General features: G+C 40.6%; 1 protein-coding gene across 1 annotated transcript; it reads left to right on the forward strand.

Moving 5' to 3' along the window:
• The first annotated feature begins 382 nt into the window (after positions 1–382).
• Positions 383–27,216, forward strand: Cdc20b (cell division cycle 20B). The gene is given in 12 exon segments (XM_027401873.1): positions 383–403; positions 671–724; positions 2,089–2,332; positions 5,174–5,307; positions 9,500–9,600; positions 23,117–23,235; positions 23,238–23,279; positions 23,282–23,325; positions 25,451–25,465; positions 25,963–26,088; positions 26,750–26,875; positions 27,100–27,216. Coding segments are annotated over 12 exon segments (1,143 nt in total).
• Positions 27,217–27,520: the final 304 nt, after the last annotated feature.

A 27,520-nucleotide genomic window follows, 5' to 3' on the forward strand; every position in this document is an offset into this window, starting at 1 on the left:
AAGCAGTACTCACTTTAATGGGACCTAAGACTGTACTGGTTTTGGATTGCATCACACTGTTAACTCCACCAATGTTCTTATCCTTGGATGTCTGTATGAGTGGAACCTCTGGATTCTGCAGGGCACATCCCTCACAACCAGCTAGAGTGACCCTGCCATGGTCTGAACTCAGACAATCTCTAGTCCCCATGCTTCAAGCACCTGTGCTCATTCTTGACTTTTCTGCCCAACTCTAGCCCTCATTCACATGATCATTCCTGGAGACCAGGGACCTGGCCTTCCATCTTACTACCCTGGAGGCGGGCACTTGTTCTTGTTATTGGGAAGTATAAAAACAGTTTTCTGGGTGGAACGTTTTCTTGTGTGTTTTAATAGATCACCGATGAGTCTGGACGTGTTATCAGTATTCTGAGGTGTCCCTTATTTGTCTGACGGTCTAGCAACCTTACTGTGTCATTGCATAATGCTCCAGTTTATGTGAAAAACCTTTGTTTTATCTTATCCAACTTGAAACTTGTTCCTATCAGAGAAGAAAAGGATGCTCATTTCCTACCCTCTGGACTCTTTCTTCAGTCCCCTCTGCCTCCTGATCGTGATTTGCTTTTTAGGAGAAGTGATTCATTCACTTAATTCTCTGCTTAAATGACTTAAATCCATTAACTTTCACTAGTGCCCACTTGAGGAGGTAGTGATGAGACATGCGTACCTGACTGCTGGGTGTGCTGTAAGTGTTCTTACTAACTCAGCATGCTCTGTTGGAGCTGTGACAGGCCATTGAGAGCTGTGCATCAGCTTCCTGCAGTTGCTGAAAGAAATCATCCAAAACTTCTTCTTGTCTTGCAAATTTGGAGGTTGGAGGTCAGTCTCTTGACACAGAGGGAAGTATCAGCAGGCTTTGCTTTCTCCAGAGCACTTGGAGCATCGGTATCTTGTCTTTCTTGGTTCTGGTGGCTGTTGGCATTTTCTGGCTTGTGAATGTTATTACTGAATCTCTGCTTTGTGGGCACAGTGCCCTCTCCTTGATCTAGTTCAGTCTCCCTCCACCTTCTTATCAGGAAAAATGATGGTATTCAGATAGGATGACAGGGTAGATTCCCCAACTCCTGTAAATTAATCTACAGCTTAGTGCTGTATGTGGGTACCTCATATGCAAAGCCCCCTTGCCGTGGAAGATGATGTCTATCAGGGATTAGGATCTGGACTCCCGGGGGACCATTACTTGGCCTCATAGGCTGCCAACCCAGTGTGGCACAGAGTGAGGCAATGTCTCAGACAAGTCCCTGAAGTAGTTGTTGGTGAACCCTGCTGTGAATATGAGCCAGTGGTTACTTTGGAAGAGAGTCTTGGACAAGATTTCAAGTAGGAATCATTTAAGATGGACAGAGTGACAGTTGCCAAGTTGGAAGAACGCAGACACTTCAAGGCACAGTGTGATTGCCAGTGTGAAGTTTACTGATCAATTTTCTCATCTGATAGACCATCAAATTTGTTCTCTCCCCTCTTTTAAGCTCAAAATCATTTTGCCTTGAAATGAAGATTTAAATTCTAGAACACTAAGGAATTTTGAAAGAGTGTCTGTCTTCCCTCCAGTATGGCAGCTCTTCCATTTCTCCGTCTCCACCACTCTTAGATGGCATTGTTGGGAGTGCAGATATTGTCTTGATGTGTCCCACCAACATGACTTGCTTAGTCCCCAAAGTTCCAAACTTTAGAGCCGGCAAGAAAATTTAAATGTGTCTCTGTGGCACAATGGATAACACATTGGACTTCTAGTGACAAGGAAATTGGAGAGAACATTGACAGTGTTCAGCACAGTGCCACTTCATATCCTCTGTTTCACACTGATGTGTGGTGATGATAAGTCACATAGAATCATTCTAAACTGCTTTGGTATATCTAAAAACCGTGAATGGAAGCTGTGATTGTGAAATGATCTTCTGGTGTTTAAAAAAAAAATAGAAAAAAAAATCTTCAGGTTCACAAAAGCTAACTCTCATGCACATATACTACCATGCAATTCCATTGGAAAGAATTTTTGCCTTTGCCTCTTTGAGACCATTAGAACTCACGGCTTTCATTATTCAACAGGCTTTTGATTCGGTCACCATGTACTCCAGCTTCAAGAGCAACTTTGTGAAGAGGCTGTCTGCGGAGATTCCCGCAGCCAGAAGCCCCATCACCACCAGATGGCAGTCAAGCCAAGCCACGGACCTGGAAGCCTCTTTGAAGGAGGGCTCTCTGTCAGACATCCCCGAATCTCCATCAGTGCTGAAGATAACACCAGCAGCGGACACCCTAACTCTACATGAGTCCAATTTTAGGTTTTCAGTTAGTTTGTACACTCAGATAAGTTGCAGTTAGTTTCTTATGTGGATTTTTCGAGTGCAGGGACTCCCACAGAATATGCTGCCCTTTCTATAGTTGTCATCTTCATACATATGTTGTGCTTTAAATATGCTCAGAGAATATATATATATATATATATATATATATATATATATGAACATATATATGCATATATATATGTATATATGTATGTATTTCTACACTATATGAAAATACTTTTGCTTTGAAGACTCTAGAACAGTGGTTCTCAACCTTCCTAATGCTGAGACCCTTTAATATAGTTCCTCATGTTGTGGTGACCCCCAATTATAAAATTGTTTTATTGCTACTTCATGACTACTGCTGTAGTTTTGCTACTGTTATGAATAATAATTTAAATATCTGATATTCAACACCAAAGGGGTTGTGACCTACAAGTTGAGAGATGCTGCTCTAGAATATTAATGACTTTTGGTACATGAAAGTCTGAAAAATATATATATTGTAATTTCCATTCTTCAGGAGCAAACGTATCACCTAATGGTTTAGTTCCTGTTCTGCTCTTTAAAGGTCCCATGCAGCATGATCATAATTATGACTTAGCATCTTTCCTGTTTTTACCCTTCCTTCCTCCCGCCCTTCCTCTCTCCTTTCTTTTTTTCTTTCTCTCAGTCCTCTCCTTTTTGAGACAGGTCTTACATATAGCCCTGGCTGGCATGGAACTCACTTTGTAGTTCAGGCAGGCCTCGAACGTGCCACAATTCTCCTGCCTCAGCCTTCCAAGGGCTGACTGAGATGGCAGGCGTGAGCCACTGTGCTTGTGAAGACTGATGTTGGCAGTGGCACCAGCATGTTCCTGAGGCACTATGGTTCTGAAGACTGCAAAGGGACCCAAATCTTCATAAGCGGAGGGGTTTCCCACGTAATGATAAGTAGCAACAGCAGAATTTACCTGATGGGGGCAGGAGGAGACTTAGGAATGTAGGAAATCTTTTGTATTCCCATGTAATTGAGGAAGTTTGGATATTCATTGTTTTAGGGGAATTTCTTGCTAAAATTAGGGGCTTCCTGGCTCTTTCTGAGCTTGAAATGAACTCACCATTTGTTTCTTAATAAAGCAGTGTGTGAAAAATTGGAAATCCAAAGCAACAGATTGTTAGTCAAATGGAGTTTACAAGAAAGCCCATTCCACTTTCTACTTCAGTTAGTACTGGGACACAATCATGCATATGGATTCTAGGTACTTTGCTGGAGGTGTTTCATTTTATTTCAGAGGATCAAATTTGGAAGATGCTTCTATCCTGTCTGCAGAGACCTATCCACTCTATCTTCAGAGAGGTCCATTTGCTCTGTGCACAAAATTGTCATCTCCTGCTTTCTGAGACTCTGACAGCTTCCAAGGACAGCCTTTGTTCTCTCTCTCTCTCTCTCTCTCTCTCTCTCTCTCTCTCTCTGTATGTGTGTGTGCATGGTATTTATGTGTGTGACCACATGTCATGGTATGAATATGAGGCCAGAGGACAACTTTGTGGAGTGTCTTCTCTCCTTGCACCTTTATGTGGGTCCTAGGGATTGAATTCAGGTTGTCAGGTGTAGATTATTGTGTGCTGCGTGCGCTCAAAGATGATCTGTAGCCCGTAAGGCTAAGATTTCTTTATTCAGATACCCAAACGCAACACCTGCCCAAACGCAAGCCAGAGCATGCCAGGGGCAGCAAGGCAGCCAGGACAGAGAGAAGGGGCTATTTATGTGTGCGCAGTCCCTTAAGAATTGTTCCCGTGTCATCTTAGACCTCCCCTGACCACGCCCTCACGGGCGTGTCCCGGCACACCTGTTGGGGCTACTAGGAGGTGGGGCTACAGTGTCTCCCTACAGTCAGGCTTTCTCTTTACCCACAGAACCATCTTGCTTTGATGCATGCATGCTTTTTTTTGAGCATGGTTTTTTGTCTTAGTTAGGGTTTCCATTGTTGTGAAGAGATGCTATGGCCACTGCAACTCTAATAAAGGAAAGCATTTAATTGAGACTGGCTTACAGTTCAGAGGTTTAGTCCATTGTCATCATAGCAGGATGCATGGTGCCACACAGGTAGGCATGGTGCCTGAGAGAGAGCAGAGAGTTCTACATCTGGATCAGCAGATAGCAGGAGGAGAGAATGACACTCACCCTGACTTGAACATCTGAGACCTCAAAGTCCACCCTAGTGACACACTTATTCCAACAAAGCCACACTTACTCTAACAAAGGCCACATCTAATAGTGCTGTTCCTTATGGGCCTATGGGAGCAATTTTCATTCAACACCACACTTATCCTTTATCATTTGAAGTTGTGAGGCCTGGCCTTTTCTCTATATTCTTCTAAAAGATAGCTCAGTAATTAAGTGTTTTAAAAGAAAGAGCCAAATCTAAAATTTGAGGGACATTTAATGTTTATACCTTCTCTTCCCCCTTAAACTAGTGTCCATCTCTTGTATTTTGAGTCCTGGGAACTGGGGTGCCAGGCTCTAAGAACATGAGTGACAATCCATCAAGCTCATAGTTGTCCAAATGCAGAAAGTATTGCTACATAATTTCTGGAGATCCATTGACCCATGTGATATCTATATATATCTTCATATCTATATATCTATCAATATATGTATATATAGTTTTTGATACACATGGTAGATATCTAGTATTTGAGGGTGGTTTGATAGGTATTCCATTGAAGCAAAAAGACTTTGGAGGCTGTCCTGGAACTAGCTCTTGTAGACCAGTCTGATCTTGAACTCACAGAGATCCGCCTGCCTCTGCCTCTGGGATTAAAGGCATAAGCTACTACTGCCCAGCCAAATGTCTTTCTTGCAGGATTCCACATCAAAGAATCAATGAAAACTCCTGTCAAAGGACATTCTGAAATGAATAACTCCAATTTCCGTTTCTTCAAGACACCTCTTGCAGGGGACAGAGGCAGGAAGGAAAGTGTTGCCACCAAAGGCCAGGTAATCAGAGGGAGAAAACACAAGACCCACATCCCAAGTAGTTCACAAAACCGAGTTCTGAATACGAGGAAGGGGCTGCCTATGTGCCCGGGGAACCAGTAAGAAAATGATGGAACAAGTGAAGGATGTGAATAGGGGCACTGCACTAAAGAAAATAATCCCCATAGTATAAGAGGAAACATTGTGAGGACCACTCAGAAGGGAAAAACCACCAAAGAAGGGAAGATTAAGAATACAGCAAGACTATATATACCTAGTGCACTTTCTCTCAGCCAGTGGGGTGACTTGGTTTGTCCTAAAGGGGCCCACCTAAAAAGTTTCTCAGCTTCAATTTGATTCTTCCTCCATCACAGGTTTCTTATGACTCCTTTTCACCTGAGAAATTTTTATGTGACCCTGGGAATATAAGTATATAAAATGGGCATAAAAATAAATATTTCCTGATAACAAATCATGAGAAATATATTTAAAAACATTGGTTTAATATATATATATACATATATATATATATATAATTTGTTAAGACTAAAGAAAATCTGGATTCTAATGAAATAAAAAATAAACATGCTTGTTTATTTTTACATAAAAAATTAAATCTCGGCTGACTGAATGGTTGGTGTTACAGGATGCAGAATATTTTTAGGATCTTTCAAATTTGATTTATGTTTTTACTTTATTTTATATTAATTTTTAAAAAATAACGTACTTATTTTTTTACTATATGTGCATTGGTGTTTTTTCCATGTATGTCTGTGTTGAGGATGTCAGATGCCCTGGAATTGGAGCTACAGACAGCTGTGAGCTGCCATGTGGGTGCTGAGAATTGAACCCAGGTCTACTAGAAGAATGGCCAGTCCTGATGTTTTGATTTTGTAATTATCAGTGCTGAGAATGCTGCTTTGTGTAAATATATATGCAAAATGGCAGAAGCAAGTTTAGGGCCATTTCAGAAACTGTTAGAAATTCTGCCCTAATCTCAGGGCAAAATTCATTCATTGATTTTTTTCTTTATGAAATTCAAGTCAGGAATTCAAGCATCAGTTTTAGAAACCAAACATTGTAACATAACATAACCCAAAGATGTACTCCTTTATACTTACATGCTGGGGAATGAAAGTGGGAAAACACCAGAGTATTTTCTCAATGAAACCATTAGGTTTCTGTAAGAGCAGAAAGTCTTGTACACACAGCAAAAATACTACTGTTTAGAGTATACAACAGTTTTGAATCTGAGATGAGGCATTTGGGGCAGTGTTTGTTGTTGACATTATGTGGTATGACAGACTTCTCAGTGCAAAGTATCCATGTCGAATGCTCAGAACCAAGGATGTGATGAACTTGTGTGAGGCAACACGAGTGAACATTGAGAGAAACAACATAGATTCATTATGCATTTAATTTTGAATTAACTTTTGGTCATTGCATGCCCAGAAACCCTTCAGTGCTGTCAATTACTTCTCAGCGTCCACATAACCTACAGTTAAAGAAGCTATGCTCTGGAAGAGTTTTAAATGGATATTTTCCTTAAGTCTTTGCTGTTGTTTGTTTGTTGAATTTCTTATGATTTTAAGCTCCTAGGAGTTCATTCTAGGTCTTTTGGGCACATTATATGTCAGTTGCATGCTTTTAGGTTTACCAAGTTCAGTGACTAGCTTCTAAAGGAGGCAGTATTTTGTCAAAGGCTTTAAACTAGAGAAGCCACAAAATCACACTTTAGTCAAGACCATTCATCGAGTGTATGCCTCTGTGTTTAGTATGCATATTGTTCAAGAAGAAAGAATATACTGACTGTAAATCCTAATTATTTGAACTCAAATGAAACTGGAAATAAATACACAGAGCAGCCCTTTTATTCATGCTTTCTTGTTGAGTATGAGCTTAAGGATGGGTGATGGTCAAAGTATGAAAATTCTATGAAATAATTAGGGGTGCTGCTGGGCCTCGCACGGGGCAAGCTTGTCAATATTACAGTTTTCTCACCTTCTACTGCTGATTAGTGTGTCAGTGCCCAGTCCCTTGGGACTATTCTGTCCTCTTACCATGTCTGATAACTGTTGGCAGTAATGTTGGTGGCTCTGATGCAGAGGACTTGACATCTCTTGGAGCAATTGTTAAACAAAAGTCATTGAAGAACCTGGGCAGAGGATCATGAAAATGGTGTTACTGTTCAGTGGTGGGCATCTGTTGTCATGATTAGATAGAGGTCAGATAGCATTCAGAGTGAAGACAGCTTTGCAGGAAATGTGTGGTCTACCAGTGGTCCTCACTGATGCTCTGAAGGGTGTTGGCACAACGAGAGCCTGAGTAGTTGTTGGAACTTCCAGAACTCATATTAATTGGGCTAGTCCCAAGTTGCTAATTAAAGTATAATACAGATCTCACATAAGAAAGGGAACCCATGGGTACCCAAAGAGAAGCAGGACAATGCCTTGGTCAGCTCTGTGGAATTATATGGGATTTTGAAGAGATGCTTCATTGAGCTACTGATGAGGCAGTAGACTATGTTAGTTGTTGTATATCAGTGATTCTCAGCTGAGGACAATTTTGTGCCTCTCTGCACATATGGTAGTGTTTTACATTGTCATAACTCTGAGGAAGGGCACCACAGTGGGTGCAGGTCAGCTACGCTGCTAAACACACTGTGAAGTACAGGACAGCCCCTACAACAAGGTATCACTACATGCCTTGACATGTCAATAGCACTGAGATTTGGAGACTTGTTTGTAGTCAGATGTTCTATCTTGGATTCACAAAGCTGTGATTCTTTGGCTGGCAATGCTTACCTTGGATAAATTGAGGAGTGTGAGGATTTGATGCTCTAGTCTTCAGTAATGTCAGTTCACATTAAGGAAAGCTATTAAAACTCTTCTTGGCATTATTTAACCAAGAGTGAGCCCAGATTTGAATTCTCTACTTTATTCTCCCTGTGTATTCCATCCTTGTTGTCTGTCTATTATACTATGACTCTGAATCTGAGTCTGTCTGGATGCTGTCTTGTGAAGCTTTTCCTGTCCCTGTATCTGTGTCAGTCTGTCTTTGGGAATGTCTGAGTATGTGTCCCTAATACAAGCTTTCCTCTTTCCCCATTGACCAGCACAGAAAGTATCACATGGGAAAGGAATGACGGTAGATGCTGAATAAAAGTCTTTAGCATAGTTTTACAAGGGACTAAGTTACTGACTCCAACTGCTCCCGGTAACAAACAGTACTACAAAATTCATTGCTTATCTAACATTTTCTTTATGTCATAGCCAATAATTATGGTGGATGTTCATTTTATAAGTCTGCTTTCAGCCTCTATTTGCTGTTTCCAGAAAATCATTATCATAGCATACATGCATGCATGTTATGTCAGGGACATGGAAGACCACATCACTCTACAGCTATGTAATCTTAGCTTAGGCTGTAAAAGCTGATAACATGGGAAGCCCAAGGCAAGTAAGGTTAGATGTCACATTGTTCTCTTAAAGGCAGGTTAAATAAACAAGCTGAGCACACAGTAGGATAGCAGTCTTAAGTCTTAACTAACTGCAAGGTGCATTAGTAACTATGGCTGTGAGGTCCAGCAGAAGCTCCTGTAAGGGAGATTTTGGTCACAATATATTGTTGCGGAGGAGGAAGCCCAAATATTAAGTAAGATGATGCTGAGAAAGACAGTTACGTCTGGGCTGTGGAGACCAAAAGAGAATCTGCCTTACTTAGTCACCATTTTATCTTTTGAAAATTCCAATGCATGCTTTTTTTGTATTTATTTCTAATTTTCCTAACTGGTTTTAATCAAAGTTGGGGAAAAGGATATCAGAAAAAAACATTAAATGTACTGCCCCAATGAAACTATATTATTTTTGTGTGCTCCATGGAAAGTGAAGGAATTTCCTTAAGCTCTTTGAGGTTGGTTATTTCCACTCCTCAAGAGTAAAGGTGCCAGTGGCTTGTGACTGAACTATATGCTAAGTCAGTTTTGGGGCTTGAAGAATAAAGAAAGGCTTTTACTTTAGCTCGGTAATCCCTGCTGAGCTGTGGAGTTACTGAGGCTAAAATAATCTATGTGAGATTCTCGCCACTAGTCATCACACTGTGAAAACCTTGACCTCTCTAGTGAACTCTCAGTTATAGTGTCTTCATTCATCACACCTGAGATGCACTTGTGTGCTCCTAAAGAAGTACTCTCTTTGTGTGCATTTGTTTCCAGAAATGCCTAAACCAGCTGTTTTCAACCCGGAAGGGAGTTCAGCAAATGGATGCGAGAATACATCTTTGTGAGAAATCCCGATGTGTCTGGACAGGTATGGGGTAGAGACTTGCATTATCCTTGTTCCAGCCCTCTTTTCTCCCTGCCTCTTTCATCCCTTCCTTAGACTAAATCATCATTATTATGCAATTTGCATAACTCCCATACTTCTCTGCTCTGGCCGCCTTCACTCCCAAGTTCCATTTTCTAGAGGTTATCATTCTCAGTTCTCTCTTCAGTAGCCTTCCTCTGTGTTGTTGGCTATTCCTTATGATTTTAGACTTTATGGGGACTTTGGCATAAAGTAAGAACAAAAACTCAGGTCCCCTCTTGTCTCATGCTTTCTCCAGTTTCTTGACGTACTCTGCTATTCTTTGCAAAACCAGACCAGACTCATTAGTCAGTGTCCATCTTCTGTTATCATATAACTGTATTTACTATAAGTGGCCTTCTCTAGTCTGACTGCTTCCCTGCTTGAGTTTCTGTTTTCATTTCACACTTCTATGAAGCCATTCTTTCCCACTGGCACCCATGTTCTGTTTCTCACTACAGACAACTCCATCTGCACTCCCTCATCCGTGTTCTGTTGCCCACTGTAACATGACCATACACTCGCTCATCCATGTTCTGTTGCTCACTGTAACACGACCATACACTTGCTCATTCCACTTTCCTCTTCCCTAGTATCCCTCTGCCAGTCTGAAGACTGTTGAGTTGGCCAGTTGCAGAGCCATAATCCTGGGACTCCTCTCTCTCTGACACCAGATCCACTATTTCTGGAAATGCATATGATACTCAAATTTGAGTCATAGTTTGACTGGTTGTAAATTCCAGTTTCACCCAGCAATGTGGAGACAGTCTTTTCTAGTACACATTGTTGAGAAGTCTCATCCTATTCTGACATCCTGTATTCTGTATGCACCCCTACCCCAAACCCACCCCCAACCCTAGCCACTGTTAGCAGCCTCTCCTGCCACCACCGTCCTAGAATTTCAGCATGATAAGTCTTGGTATTAATAACCACCTCCATCTCATTGTACATTAAAAGCACCATTCTGTGGGCCTTTTTGTACACTAGAGTTCTTTAATTAGGCTTTCATAATGTTGTCACTTTTTTCTATTTAAAGCTAATTATTGATACTTCTGGATTGATTTTCTGACTTTCCTGTCTTCTCTGTTCTATTTTTCATCTTATTGCTTTTCTTTTCCTGTCCTCTGGTGAATTACTTACCAGCCTTGTTACTAAAATTTAAATTTTGGCTATCTCAGTTAAAAAAATTATTTTTGAGACAAGGTTTCACTATGTAGTTGAGGCCAGTGTCAAATTCTCTATGTAGCACAGGCTGGCTTTCAACTCACAATCTTCCTGCCTTTGCCTCCTGAGTACTGGGGTACAGGCCATGTTCACCACTAAGGATACCCTAGCCTTAATACTTACTTATTGATTTTTCAGTATTCTGAATAACAGAAGCTATTACTCCTTCATCTGCCTTCCAGTAAAATGCTGTAGTTGGTTGCCTGGCGCTGTATTCATGCCCTTCTCCTCTTCCTCCTCCTCCCCCTCCTTTGTTTTTCTTGACAGGGCTTCTCTGTATAGTCCCACCTGTCCTGAAATTCACAGAGATTCATCTGCCTCTGCCTCCGGAGTGCTAAGATTAAAGGTGTGTGCAACCAGCTGAGTTCTTTGTTTTTATGTGTGTCTTAATACCTCAACCACTTGCTGTCACTTTAGTAAGGTTGTAACTAAGAAGTGAAGGAAATAACCTTCTATAGCCGACTGGCTCTGCAAGCCAGTCACATGTGCTTTACCCAAAGTACCTTGAGGTCACTTTGTGTCAGCACCGAGGAAAGGCGATGTTGGAGGCAGATACTGAGGGGTTCTTGGGATGTGCTGTGTAGATCTTTGCTCCTGCTTCTCTTACAGGAGCTGAAAGTCTGAAACCGATTCCACACACACCAGGCAAATCATCAGTTCAGTGGGCCTCAGGTACAATTTTCTTCAGGTGCTGTGCACCTGAAGCATCTATTTTTTATGCTTTGTCAACACCAGGTTAGTCCCCGCAGCTTCACCGGAGGCAGCTCCTGCAGCTTTTAAGTGTAGTAGCTGTGCCCAAAGCTGGAAGCAGACTGAGGGGGAGGGATTGGAAGTGTCTCTGGAGGCCCTAAGCTCTGTGGGGTGATTACTAGAGGTATTTTCCAGAAGCTTCTTGGGGTAGCCCACATTTAGAACACATAAAACGCTGTCTCTGAGCCCCACCTCATTCTCCTCCCTACTCTTGCTTTCCTTTAGGATGTGTTGAATCATTACCATTAGCAAGGATTGCAGACCTGTGCTCTGTGTGAGAAAGCTGTTGAGATAACTAGAGCTTCACTTCGTAAATGTCAAGGAAACACTCTCGGTATTTCTCCTTTTGTAACAAAATCTCATAAATATGGATTGGACTCCAGATTTGTGAAGACACACACACACACACACACACACACACACACACAGAGAGAGAGAGAGAGAGAGAGAGAGAGAGAGAGAGAGAGAGAGAGAGAGAGAGAGAGAGAGAGAGAGAGACTCAATTCTCTTTGTTCCTTTCTCAACAACCAAACAAAGGTATTAGTGTGGGTCTATTTCTAGGCTCTCCATCCAGTTCCATTGAACTTATTGATTCTTTTGTCAATATTGTACTGTCCTGATTACAGCAGTTTGTTTATAAGTCTTGAAGTTGGATAATGTTAGTCTTTTCACTTTGTTCTTATCCTTCAATATATGTTGACCATCTTTGCCCTTTGTGTCTCTATATAGTTGTTAGAATTACCTTATCAATATCTATAAAATAACCTGCTAAGAGTTTGATTGTGATTGCACTGAATCTGTCAATCAGTTTGGGGGAATTGTATGTGGGCATAATAAGTCTTCTTACTCTTGTATGTGCAAATACCTTCCTTATAGATATTCTTTTTTTTTCTTTCACCAAACATTTTTAGTGTTTTTTTACATAAGTATTTCACATGCTTTTTTTTGAAACATACTTATAAGCATTTAAATTTTTGGATAATAATATAAATACTATTTGTTTTGAATTTAAAATTTCAGTTGTGTGTTGATGGTGTATAAGAATGCAATTGCCTTTCATATGTTAACTTTATATTCTGCAACCTCATTAGTTATAAGATCTTATACTTTTTGTTATTCTTCTTGTTGATTGAGTATGTGCGTGTGTTTGTGTGCTGTTGGAGCTTGAGTTCAAGTCATTATACATGCTAAACAAATACTCTACATAAAACTGTACCCTTATCTCTGTTGTTAATGCTTTAGATATTGAATTTGTTAAAAAATAATTTTGTGACCTTTTATTAGTATCTCTGAGTGTTTCCAGTAACTTTGTATTTCTAATAGTTGCAAGTATTCAGAGTGAACCCCAAGACAAGCGTTTATGAGTAACAATTGGCTTTCTTGACACAAGGCTGTGAAACTTTTTGGCTTTTATCAGAAACCATTTAGTCACAGAAACCACAAGTCACTTGAGTTATCTTGTTTCCTGTTGATATATGTATCATTTTTTGATCGTGAGTTGAGGGCTAGAGATGAAAAGATAGTGGCCAGTGGTTTGGACTTAGTGGGGTCTTTTGATGAAAACTTAGAACAGAACAAATGATAGAATCATGAATCCAAATAGTCAAGGGTAAAATTAGCCAAAAATTAGTAGCTGTGTTCTAGTAGTATAAGATTAAGAGAAAAGTTAAAATCAATAAATTAAGTTATTTATGAACAAAGAGTAGGGCTTAGGTCTGCTAGGTAAGCATGGCTGGGATGGATATGCAAACTTAACAAAATTCACTTTGTTTTTAAAAAAGTCTCAAAGGACAGAATGAATATTGAGCTGAGCCACTGGTAGGTAGATGCAGATCATGGGGAAATTCAAGAGTAGGTTGTAGAAATTTAACATAGGATTTGTTGACCAAGAGAAATATCAAAAGAATGAAGACAGTTTACAGTGTGTGTGTGTGTGTGTGTGTGTGTGTGTATTGCCGAATGCAATGTGGAGTCAGAACTAGATTAATAACAGGTAGTTTATTAAGCAATAGTACTCATGCATGGCAGCCAGTGACCAGGTTTGCACAAGATGCCTCCTAGTCTGCTCAGACAGGCGGGAGAGAGAAAAAAGAGCCACATATGCGCCTCCCTCTTACTTGGGTGTGGTCAGCGGTACCTGTGGCTAGCCCCAAGTGGGTGTGATCAGCGGTACCTCTAAACAGGATATCTCCGTGTGTGTGTGTGTGTGTGTGTGTGTGTGTGTGTGTGTGTGTGTGTGTGTGTGTATGCTATTATATGCATAAAATACAGGATACATTGTTGGAGGAGAAAGCCACCAAAGAATCAAGAATGAATTTAGTGTTACTACAAGTCTTGAAGCGGTAGGGCAGCACCATTGGGAAGACAGTCTGGGAGAGAAAAATTGCTTCAAACCCTTCATTGAAGGGGGTGGTGTGGCATGGAGGCACCTTGGTAGATCACTGACAGCGAAGTTAGTGGCTGAAAAAAAGGATGAGCAAGGACGGTGGTGAATTCTCCTGGTGACAGAGGGAGCAGAAGAGGGAGGGGGAGCATCCACAAGAGGAGTGAGCAGAGGGAAGCAGTTCTCCACCATCATCACTTTCTCAGAGCTCTTTCTCCCAGAGAATTTATTGTCATGACTGATTAGGGGATATAAAGTCTCAAGAAATACTAAAAATTCAGAACACTCATACCAAAAGGCAACTTCCATGTGCACTTTTTCTTCAAGTCACAGCTCTTTTCTTTCCTCCCCTCAACAGTAAAAACTTGTCAAAAGATGTTTATATTGACAACATCTGTTTCTTTGCAGGCTGTCTTGAGCCCACTGCAGTGGAACTCTAAACCTCACCATCCTGTTCACCGAAACCATGCTTCTAAATACCTTCAACCTGAGGCAGCTGGCCAATCCCTCTGTTTCATGACTCTTTTGGGTTACCTGCTATATGTGTCTGTTCAAAATGGACATTTAGGTCTCCTGCTTTATAATCACTTGGTTCTGGCCCTTTGGCTGGTCCACGGTTCTCTTCTATTGTTCTGTGCTCTAAATGTTGGTGTGCCCAGGGTTCACTTCTTGCATATCTTTGTCCTACCTTAATTTATTTTATTATTCTGTGTTTACACTTATGGCTGTAGGTATTACATTGCAATCTACATGTTCCCAGGTTACTGTGTTTATCATATGTTTTACATGACATATACTGAAAACCCTGACATAGTTTTAAAACTTTTTGTTATATAAAATAAAATTTTGGGCTGAGAAGATGACTTAGTAGATGAAACCCTTTGTCCTGCCAACATGAAGAGCAGAGTTTGCATCATAGAACGCATGTAAAAGCTGAGCAGGCATGTTATTGGCTAGCTGCCTGTGATTTCAGCATTCAGGAGGCAGAGATAGGGATCGCTGGGCAACCTGGATAGCTAGAGTAGACAGCATTGAGGAGTTCCAGGTTCTGCAAGGGACTCAATAAAAAAGGGGATGGTTTGAAGAAAACTCTCAACATCAGTTGAGGCCTTCACATTTACACAGGCACATTTTAACATGTATACATACAAGCACCACACACACACACACACACACACACACACACACACACACACACACACACACACAAAGTAAAGGCTAGAAAAAATTAAATTTCTTTTTTTAAAGATCTATTTACTAATTATGTATACAGTGTTCTGCCTGCATATACACCTGCATGCCAGAAAAGGGCACCAGATCTCATTATGGATGGTTGTTGAGCCACCATATGGTTGCTGGGAATTGAACTCAAGACCTCTGGAAGAGCAGCCAGTGCTCTTAACCACTGAGCCATCTCTCTAGCTCCTTAAATTTCTTAAGAGGGAAGCAAAGGTCCTTTGTGTTTACTCAAATATTTTATCAATTCTAATGTTCTCCTTAATTCTTAAAGAGTTAACTTTTTCTCAGTAGTAAGTAGGGTTCTTTGAAGAAATAAAGCCAGTAGATGTAGACGCATTATAAAAAGGGATTTGTTATATTGCCTTATACAGTCTGGGCAGTGTAACAAATGGCTGTCTGTACACGAATGGGCTGAGAGGCAGTTGCTGCTCAGTTCACAAGGCTGATGCCCTAGCAGTCACAGTCCAGTGCTGAAGGCTGGAGCAGAGCCTGATGTCAGTGAGGACAACAGCAGCATCAGCAACAGATGCACTTGGTCAGGAAGAAGCAGCAAAGACCCACATTGCACTGTCCTTGGATCTCTCTCTGGGATGTGTCACTCACTTTGAGAGCATGTCTTTCTCCCTCAGTTGGCCTCTCTGTTAACATCCTTACACTACATAGTTCTAGGTGTTTCTGGATCCTGTTGAGTTTAATGTCCAGATTCTCTTAAATAACTTCTCTTTATTCTAGAAGGCTCCTTTTATCATTTCTTATTGATCAGATCAATTGACAGACATATCGTTCTGATTTTTCAGGTTCAATTTTATGACATTCTTGCTGGACATAGAATTCTGAGTTGGAAGATTTTACTTTTAGTATTTGAAATATGCCGTTCCATTGGTTTTTGGTTTCTTTTCTTTATGATGAAAAACTACAGAGTCATTTCAAGCCTCTTTCTTCTGGTTGCAAGATTTGGCTCTAATTATGTATATGTTAGATATTTGAATATTATTGTATAAGCAAGTTCATTGACTCTTTTTAATTTTTAATCATCTTTTATTTGAATTAGAAACAAGATTGTTTTACATGACAATTCCCTTCTCCCTCCCATTCTTCCCTACCACCCCCCAACTAAAACCCTCCTATCACATACCCTTTCTTCTATTCTTCACCTGACTCAACCTTTCTGTTTCTCATGACCGCTGCATCCTTCTTCTTCTTCCCTTCTCATTCTCACAGCTCCTTCCCCCCTCTTCCCATGCTCTCAATTTGCTCAGGGGATCGTGATCCTTTCCCCTTCTCCAGGGGACAATGTTTGGCTCTTTTACTAGCTTCTCTGGCAGTGTGGATTGCAGGCTGGTAATCCTTTACTCTATGTCTAAAATCCACATATGAGTGAGTACATATCATGTTTGTCTTTTTTGTGATTGGGTTACCTCGCTCAGAATGGTTTCTTCAAGTTCCATCCATTTGCCTGCAAATTTCAAGATTCCATTGCATTTTTCTGCTGAGTAGTACTCCATTGTATAAATGTACCACATTTTCTCTTTCCATTCTTCAGTTGAGGGGCATCTAGGTTGCTTCCAGGTTCTGGCTATTACAAACAATGCTGCTATGAACATGGTTGAACATATGTCCTTGTTGTATGGACATGCACTATTTGGATATATACCCAAGAGAGGAATGGCTGGATCTTGAGGTAGGTTGATTCCCATTTTTCTGAGCAACCACCATACTGATTTCCAGAGTGGTCTTACAAGTTCACACTCCCACCAGCAATGGAGGAGTGTTCCTTCTTCTCCACAACCTCTCCAGCATAGGTTGTCATTGGTATTTTTGATTTTAGCCATTCTGACAGGTGTGAGGTGGTATCTCAGAGTTGTTTTGAGTTGCATTTCTCTGATGGCCAAGGATTTTGAGCACTTTCTTAAGTGTCTTTCAGCCATTTCAGATTCCTCTGTTGAAAAATCTCTGTTTAGTTCTGCACCCCACTTTTTAATTTCATTGTATGGTGTTTTGGTGGCTAGCTTCTTGAGCTCCTTGTATATTTTGGAAATCAGTCCTCTGTCAGATGTGGGGCTGGTGAAGATCTTTTCCCATTCTGTGGGTGGTCGTTTTGTCTTACTGACTGTGTCCTTTGCCTTACAGAAGCTTCTCAGTTTCAGGAGGTCCCATTTATTGATTGCAGACCTCAGTGTCTGTGCTTCTGGCGTGATGTTCAGGAATCGTTCTCCTGTGCCAATTTGTTCAAGGGTTATTCCCACTTTCTCTTCTAGAAGATTCAGTGTGGCTGGGTTTATGGAGAGATCTTTGATCCATTTGCACTTAAGTTTCGTGCATGGTGACAGGTATGGATCAATCTGCAATTTTCTGCATGTTCGAATCCAATTGTGCCAGCACCATTTGTTGAAGATGCTATCTTTTTTCCATTGTATGGATTTAGCACCTTTGTCAAAAATAAGGTGTTCGTAGGTGCGTGGGTTAATATCTGGGTCTTCAATTCGATTCCATTGGTCTATCTGTCTATTCTTGTGCCAATACCAAGCTGTTTTCAGAACTATGGCTCTATAGTAGAGCTTGAAGTCAGGGATGGTGATGCCTCCAGAAGATCTTTTATTGTAAAGAGTTGTTTTGGCTATCCTGGGTTTTTTATTTTTCCATATAAAGTTGAGTATTGTTCTTTCAATGTCTGTGAAAAACTGTGTTGGGATTTTGATGGGGATTGCGTTAAATCTGTAGATTGCTTTTGGTAGGATTGCCATTTTTACTATGTTAATTCTGCCTATCCAAGAGCACGGGAGATCTTTCCACTTTCTGGTATCTTCTTTAATTTCTTTCTTTAAAGTCTCAAAGTTCTTATTGTACAGGTCTTTCACTTTTTTGGTTAGTGTTACCCCCAGATATTTAATGTTGCTTGTGGATATTGTGAAAGGTGATGTTTCCATGATTTCTTTCTCATTGAGTTTATCATCTGTATACAGTAGGGCTACAGATTTTTTTGAGTTAATTTTGTATCCTGCTACCTTGCTGAAGGTGTTTATCAGCTGTAGGAGTTTCCTGGTAGAGTTTTTCGGGTCACTTATGTAGACTATCATGTCATCTGCAAATAGTGAAAGTTTGACTTCGTCCTTTCCAATTTGTATCCCTTTGATCCCCTGTTCTTGTCTTATTGCTCTAGCTAGAACTTCAAGTACAATATTGAAGAGGTATGGAGAGAGTGGACATCCTTGTCTTGTTCCTGATTTTAGAGGAAAAGCTTTGAGTTTCTCTCCATTTAGTTTGATGTTGGCTATTGGTTTGGTGTATATTGTGTTTATCATGTTTAGATATGTTCCTGTTATTCCTGTTCTCTCCAAGATCTTTATCATGAAGGGATGTTGGATTTTGTCAAAGGCCTTTTCAGCATCTAGTGAGATGATATGATTATTTCAGTTTGTTTATATGGTGGATTACATTGATGGTTTTTCGTATGTTGAACCATCCTTGCATCCCTGGGATGAAGCCCACTTGATCGTGGTGGATGATTTTTCTGATATGTTCTTGGATTCGATTAGCCAATATTTTATTGAGTATTTTAGCATCGATGTTCATGAGGGATATTGGTCTGTAGTTCTCTTTCTTAGTCTTATCTTTGTGTGGCTTGGGTATCAAAGTGATTGTAGCCTCGTAGAAAGAGTTTGGCAATATCCCATCTGCTTCTATTGTGCGGAACAGTTTGAGGAGTATTGGTATCAGCTCTTGTTTGAATTTCTGGTAGAATTCTGCAGTGAAGCCATCTGGTCCTGGGCTTTTCTTGGTTGGGAGGCTTTTGATGACTGCTTCTATTTCACTAGGGGTTATGGGTCGATTTAAACTGTTTATCTGATCTTGATTTAATTTTGGTAAGTGATATTTATCCAGGAAACTGTCCATTTCCATTAGATTTTCGAATTTTGTGGAGTACAGATTTTCAAAGTATGACCTAAAGATTCTCTGGATTTCCACAGTGTCCGTTGTTATATCCCCCTTTTCGTTTCTGATTTTGTTAATTAGTGTGCTCTCTCTCTGCCTTTTGGTTAGTTTGGCTAGAGGTTTGTCTATCTTGTTGATCTTCTCAAAGAACCAACTCTTTGTTTCATTGATTCTTTGTAATGTTTTCCTAGTTTCTACTTTATTGATTTCAGCTCTCAGGTTGATTATTTCCTGGCGTCTACTCCTCCTTGGTGAGTTTGCTTCTTTTTGCTCTAGTGCTTTCAGTTGTTCTGTCAATTCTCTGATGTGACTTTTCTCTAGTTTCTTCATGTGGGCACTTAGTGCTATGAACTTCCCTCTTAGCACTGTTTTCAGAGTGTCCCATAAGTTTGGGTATGTTGTGTCTGCATTCTCATTAGATTCTAGGAAGTCTTTAATTTGTTTTTTTTTATTTCTTCCTCAACCCAGGAATGGTGCAATTGGGTGTTATTCATTTTCCAAAAGTTTGCAGGTTTTCTGCCATTTGTATTGTTGCTGAATTCTAGCTTTAATGCATGGTGGTCTGATAAGATACAGGGGGTTATTTCAATTCTTTTGTAACTGTGGAGGTTTGCTTTGTTGCCTACTATGTGGTCAATTTTAGAGAAGGTGCCATGTGGTGCTGAGAAGAAGGTATATTCTTTTGAGTTTGGATGGAATGCTCTATAGATATCCGTTAACCCCAGTTGGGCCATAACTTCTTTCAGGTCTTTTGTTTCTTTGTTAAGTTTCTGTCTGGTGGTCCTGTCTAGTGGCGTAAGGGGGGTGTTGAAGTCTCCTACTATAAGTGTGTGTGGTTTTATGTGTGGTTTGAGCTTTAGTAATGTTTCTTTCACAAATGTGGGTGCCTTCGTATTTGGAGCATAGATGTTCAGGATTGAGATTTCATCTTGATGGACTTTTCCTGTGATGAGTATGAAATGCCCTTCTTCATCTCTTTTGATTGATTTTAGTTTAAAGTCCATTTTGTTAGATATTAGGATTGCTACACCTGCTTGTTTCTTGAGGCCATTTGATTGGAAAATCTTTTCCCATCCTTTTACTCTGAGGTATCGCCTGTCTTTGAAGTTGAGGTGTGTTTCTTGTAAACAGCAGAAGGATGGATTCTGTCTTCGTATCCATTCTGTTAGCCTATATCTTTTTATGGGTAAGTTAAGACCATTGATATTTAGGGATATTAATGTCCATTGTTCGTTGGTTCTTGTTTGGTTTGGATTTATTGTTGGTGGTGTCATTGTGTGTGGATTTTGCCCTCCTGCTTCTTTTTGTGTTTGGCAATATTAGATTATCTATTGCCTGTGTTTTTGTGCATGTAGTTATGTTCCTTGGGTTGGAGTTTTCCTTCCAGAACCTTCTGTAGTGCTGGATTTGTGGATATGTATTGTTTAAATCTGTTTTTGTCATGGAATATCTTGTTTTCTCCATCTATAATGATTGAAAGTTTTGCTGGGTACAGTAGTCTGGGTTGACATCCATGCTCCCTTAGTGCTTGTAGTGTATCTATCCAAGACCTTCTGGCTTTCATAGTTTCCATTGAGAAGTCGGGTGTGATTCTGATTGGTTTGCCTTTATATGTTACTTGGCCTTTTTCCTTTGCAGCTCTTAATATTTTCTCTTTATTCTGTAGATTTGGAGTTTTGATTATTATGTGTCGGGGGGACTTCTTTTTGTGGTCCAGTCTGTTTGGTGTCCTATAAGCTTCTTGTACTTTCATAGACATATCTTTCTGTAGGTTGGGGAAGTTTTCTTCTATGATTTTGTTGAATATGTTTTCTGTACCTTTGAGCAGTGTTTCTTCACCTTCTTCTACACCTATTATTCTTAGGTTTGGTCTTTTCACGGTGTCCCATATTTCCTGGATATTTTGTGTTAGGGATTTGTTGGTCTTGAGGTTTTCTTTGGTTGATGAATGTATATCCTCTAGCGAGTCTTCAATAGCTGAGATTCTCTCTTCTGTCTCTTGGATTCTATTAGTTATACTCACATCTTTAGATCCTGATCATTTATCCAACCTTTCCATTTCCAGCATCGCTTCATTCTGTGTTTTCTTTAATGTGTCTAATTCAGCTTTCATGCTTTGAACTGTTTCAAGAGCTTCCTTCACTTGTTTGGTTGTTTTATCTTGGGTTTCTTTAGCTTCTTTAAGAGATTTGTTTATTTCTTGAATTTTTTGGTTTGTCTTTTCCTCCATATCGTGTAATTTTTTGCTTGCTTTTTCTTCTATTTCTTTAAGGGATTTTCTTGTTTCCTCTTTGAAGGTCTCTATCATCTTGCTGAGATAATTTTTGAGGTCCATCTCTTCTTCTTGCACTATGTTGGGCTTTTCAGGTCTTGCTGGAGTGGAGTCCCTAGATTCTGGTGGTGTCATATTGGTCTTTCTATTGTTGAGCGAGTTCTTATTCTGTCTTCTTCCCATATCTTTTTCCAGTGAGTGCAGGTAGGATCTCTCTATCTCCTCTTGTTACTCTGTAGTGTGTGTGGGCCAGGAATTCAATGTCCGAAGCTCTGGATGGTCTTGCCTCTCCTCGTAGCCTCCTCACTCTGAAGGAGTTAGGCCTCCTGGCGGATCGGTCGCTGGGAATGGAATGAAGAGTGGCCTGTATCCAGATTCAGGGAGCTCCTCCCTGCCTGGGCGTGTCTGTTTCAAGCAGGGACAAGCCTGGAGGGATCTGGGTGAATGGCGCTTAGGACAAGAATTGGGTAAAAGCAGGGGATGGCTCACCTGGTCTGCGATGAGTCGACGGAAAGGGAAGGAAGCGGTTTAGTGGATTCTTATCTCAATGTTCTTTTCAGATGAACACACTGAGGCACCAGAAGGAAGTCACGTGATTAACAAGTGACTGAGTCATGATTTAGGCTGCCCCAGAGCCCATATTGTCAGTTAAGGTGTTATTTAGGGTTGTGCCTGAATACTTAAAAAGTATATTAGATGTTGAGAAATTGCACCCAGTTATAAAAATTCATTTCCTGACTCCTTACAGAACATCAGACCAGCCCTGAGTTCACAGTCTGTGGGAAGATGTAGGATCTGCTTCATGGCTCTGAAACCCACTGCATTTTTCTGAGCTATTCAGCTAGTGTTGAGTCCTTTTTATGTATTAGTAACACCGAGAACACTAAGAATCCAAGTGAAGCTTACCAGAGATACGCCTGTCAGAAAAGGGGAATAAAAAATCCTGCTTAACGTGTTACAACAAGAATCTACTAAAACCATGCTGCTGAACTAATATGAAATATCCTCAAAAAAGAGAAATATCATTTCCTAGATATTATATGTAAGTTTCCTGGGGGAATCTTGTAATTGTCTAATTTTGTCTTTTTCATGACTACTAGTAAAATATTAAAGCTGTTAGGAGCATCTATTTTGATTTCAAATTTAAAATCTTGGCAGACAAATCCATTTTACTTTTTTTTCTTCTTTTAAAGACAGGGTCTCACTATGTAGTCCTGACTGGCCTTAAACTGATAAAGCAGCCTGTCCCTGCCTCCACAGTGCTTGAATGAGCTGTATGTGGCACCATGGCCGGGTGAACGTAGCTTACTTATGAAAAGACTCACACGGGCAGAGTACTCCATCCTACTAACCCAAGGGATTTTTATCTGTGTTTGAAACTATTTTAGTGGATCTTTCCATAGTTTCATTGATTAACTAATTAATTAACTTTGAGAGAGGATTTCTCTGTGTAACATTCCTGGATATCTTGGAATTCACTTTGTATTCCAGGCTGGCCTCGAACTCACAGAGCTCTACTTGCCTCTGCCTCTGGAGTGCTGGGATTAAAGGCGTGTGCCACCAATGTGGGGCTCAGTTTTATTATGAACTGTACTTTCCTCTATGTTTTCTCATGCTTGTGAGATAGGGAGGCTTTTTATTTTTTTCTTTCTGACACATGAACCTGCCTCTTTACCTCTAATTCAGCGGGTCCAGATTGGGCCGTGTCCACCATCATGATGTTCAGGTGGCCCAGCATTATGTTGGAACACTTGACCAAAAGGAGATTGTGTGTGCTCTGAAATGGTCACCCGATGGCAGGCTGCTCCCAGAGGGTGTAACGATGGACTACTGACAATCTGGCTCCACGATCAGGTGCCAGTGTGCAGGGCCCACCCCTGAAAGTCATACCTCAAGTCAGCAGTTAAGGGAAGAGATCCAGTAGCTGACTAGGTTTGCTTTTGTCAGATCGCTGGGCATCTCAGATAAAAAAAGAAAAACAGCCAGGCCTGGTGGTACAGACCTGTAATACCAGTCATTTGGGAGACTGAGACAGGAACATTCAAGGCTGGTCCATAGAGTGGATTCAAGGTCAACAGGGACAACTTAGTGAGACACTGTCTCAAAACAAAAAGTAAAAAGAGAGATAGGACTATAGCTTCATGGCTGCATATTTGTCTAGCATAGGCAATGCCCCAGGTTCAGTTCCTTGGTCACACAAACACCATGCACACACGCACACATACACAGACATACACACACAGGCAAAACACAAAGTGAGGGAGATTGGATCCCCTTATGATGGAGGGAGCAGGCAAAGTTCTAGAGGTCACATGAGGTTTAGAGCATTTGATACTCTTCCAAAGGACCGAGGTTCATATTCAAGCACCCACACAGTGTCTCAGAATCATCTGTAAGTCTCCTTCCCAAGTATTCAGTGCCTTTTTCTGACCCCACAGGCACCAGACACCACACCTATATTACACATACATACATACATACATACATACATACATACATACATACAGGTACAACACTCATGCATATAAAATAAAATAAATGCATCTTAAAAATAATAAAATGGACTTACACTTGTAACAAAGCTGCAAGTGAGCCGGGTGTTGGTGGCTCAGCCTGGTCTCCAGAGTGAGTGCCAGGATAGGCTCCAAAGCTACACAGAGAAACCCTGTCTCGAAAAACCAACAAAACAAAACAAATCAAAACAAAAACAAAAAACAAACAAACAAACAAAAACCAAAGCTGCAAGGGTAGCTACTTGAAAGATGATTAATTCATAAGAAAAGCATTAGAGGAACACAGCATCAGGATAGCTCATTCTTGACAAGGAGAAACGCAAAATAAATCACACATGGTTACTTCACAATTATGTTTTGCTAGATATAAAGTAACAAGTTACATTTCAAATAATTTCAGGAACACATCAGCATGCCTTTTTTTGTGGTGGCACTTTAAAAGCTTATGGTTGAGCTGGCCATGGTGATGCCTTCCAGCACTTGGGAGGCTGAGGCAGGTGGATCTCTTGAGTTAGAGGTCAGCCTGGTCTACAGAGCAAGTTTCAGGACAGCCAGGGCTGTACAGAGAAATCTGTCTTGAAAAACCAAAATCCAAACCAAACCAAACCAAAAATTTATAATTGTTTGGAAAGCTGTTATGTCCACAGTTTTGAAATTTGGAATTTTCCTGAAGATTTTTGTCAGAAACAAAAGATACATTTTGTTTTTTGTATGAGAGCAAACACTAAATGAAACACAAAACAAAGAAAACAATCCACGTCTCTTTAAAAATGTCAGCTAACTCAATACAAATTGAACCAAGACAGAACAAAAGAGGTAAATCCAGCACCAGGCCAGCAAAGCCTGATGGAATATAAAGAGATTATTGAAAATGCTAATTAAGAGCCTGGGGAGATGCCGAAGTTAAGGGCAATTGCTGCTCCTGCAAGGGACCCACAGCACAGCCCACAACTCCTGTAACTTCAGTCCCAGCCTCCCCAGGTATCCGCACACGTGTGTGCACAAACATACAAATGCACATGCACATAAATAAAAGTTAAAAACATTAAAAAATGAGGATGATGTAAAGTAAACCACGAGAAGGTTTTATACAATAATCAACAGGAGAACAAATCTGCGTAAACCCAATGTTTGTTACTCTGTAAAATGTTTTGATTCACAGAGGATAATACACAAAAGTGAGGTTAGTTCCTGGGATGATGGACAAGATTTGGAGAGAAATGCAACTGAAATAGTTGTTAAAACACTCTTTGAAGTTACTAGCCATTCCAGTTATCAGTGCAGATAGGAGATATTGATTCTGATTTTCAGTTGACTAGAGTTACTTGCACATAAATTGATCTTCTGAAGTGTATTAGGATTTGAGACACCTGAGATCTGAATTTACAGGGAGTCATGTGCAGCTTTCTTTAACTTGCTGTTATCTGGAGGACAAGGACTCAAGCCATAAAGCAAGGCTGCATTTCAGCACCGAACCCAGAAGAGCCAGGGCCTTCCCCAGCCACAGAGTTCTGCCCCATGGGTGTTGTTGCATTCAGTTTTCCCATTATATGGTTTTGTAAGTTTATTTTTGTTTGTTTGTTTGTGTGTTAAAAAATACTGACTGACAATTGTTTGCATAATTTAGGGAAGTCTTCTACTGGGCATCTTCTCTTTCAGCAGTGGCTTTTCATCCTTGGGGAATGATTTCTGAGGGATGTATCTGCCCTCAGCTGGGAGAGCTGCTACAGCTGCTGACTTCCATGTACATCTCCTTGCTTTCTCCAGGCTCACCTGCCTGCTTCTTCTTTTTTTTTTAAAGATCTCTTTTTTTATTTTAAAGATTTATTTATTATGCATAGTGTTCTGCCTGCATGCATACATACCAGAAGAGGGCATCAGATCTTTTTACAGATGGTTGTGAGCCACCATGTGGTTGCTGGGAATTGAACTCAGGACCTCTGCAAGAGTAGCCACGGCTCTTAACCTCTGAGCCATCTCTCCAGCTCCCTAACTGAGTTCTTGTTGGGAACTTTATAGGCCATGGAGTGGTGTCCCTGTCAATCTGAGGTCCTTGCCCTTGGAAGAGGAATGAAGGATGGACGTTTATGTGTTTTAGATGTAAATACAGGGAAGAGCGTTCAGACTCCGAGCACACACTCATAGGCAAGCTTCCAGCCTCCCCAGGTAACCTCATACATGTGTGCACAAATATACAAACACACATGCACATAAATAAAAGTTAAAAACATTAAAAAATGGGGATGATGTAAAGTAAGTTAAAACACAGAAAGGTTTTATATAATAATCAACAGGAGAACAAATCCATATAAACCATATAACCCCGCATCTAGAATCTTATGAAAACAATTCATGATAGAATGTAGGATCCCACCTTCCTTACCTTCTGAGTCCAGAGTAACTCCAATTCCTATCAATTTGTTTTATTGAAAAATCTCTCAATAGGTGAACCCAAAGTTATCTAATCTGTGTTTCTTCTCCCCTTCCCTTCATCTTTCTTTCCCTCTCTCCCTCCATTTATTCCTTCTGTCTTTTTCTTCTCATCACAGTTTGACTCTGAAACTTGGGAGTAGTCTGGCTATCCCTGGCCAGTGGTCACGATTTAAATTCCCTGGTTCATTGCACTGGAGCCCATTTGTTTTCTTGGTCCTTGGATGACTTGGGATGGATATAATTTCTAAATACCCAGTCCTCATTGTGGCTGGAGGAAGAGTGAACAGAGCATAACACAGAGTCTAGAATCAGTTTAGGCTCATTTGCCATTCATCAGAAGTTGCTAACATTTGGTAATTTGTGGTCCTCATAGGTTTGTTCTCTCATCTGTATACCTAAGACAAAGGAGATTGCAACAGGCCAAGATGCTCCCAAGAACAATGTGGCTTTGTGGACCTGCCCCAGGCTGCTCATGTGGGGGGAAGGAGGGGTTTCTATGGTGAGTAAATGCCACATACCTATCCATGGCAAAGTGTGCTGTCACAAAGCAGGAAAGCTCTGATGGAATACTGGGCCTTTGATTTCAACATCAATAGAGGGCAAAATCCTACAACCAACCCACCTCTGAACACAGAGATGAATACTTTTAAGTTTGACCACACTTGTTTATCACTTAAAAGTGTCCAGGTTCGTCTTTCTTGAATGCATGTGTGCTTTAATCAGTTTCTGGAGAGAAACCATATTTTTGGACATGACAGGTCCACTGTGCTGGTGGCCTTACAGCAGCTGTGGTTTCCTGAACAAAGTCTGCATGAGGTCAAGCCAGTGGAGCACTATTGACAGATATAGCTTGTGGGGGTGGCGTGTGGGGGTGGGGGGAAGAGTCCATTTTTGTTTTGTAAGGGTATGGTGACCAAGGTCCAGTGGATGGTCTCACACTCATGAGTATAAGGGCAACATGAATTGGACTCAGGGGGATATTAAAAAATGAAAGAAAGTTGGGAAGGTGAGAGAGGATCTGAGAGGAGTTAGTGGAGGGGTGAATGTAATCAAAACACACTGTATACATTCTCAAAAATTAGTTTATTACATTAAGAAGACAACAGGGTGTAGGTAACTTTCTAGTTTGCAGGTGAGACATGGC

The sequence above is a fragment of the Cricetulus griseus genome, chromosome 2, assembly GCF_003668045.3.
Source record: "Cricetulus griseus strain 17A/GY chromosome 2, alternate assembly CriGri-PICRH-1.0, whole genome shotgun sequence".
In the NCBI taxonomy this organism is placed as follows: domain Eukaryota; kingdom Metazoa; phylum Chordata; class Mammalia; order Rodentia; family Cricetidae; genus Cricetulus; species Cricetulus griseus.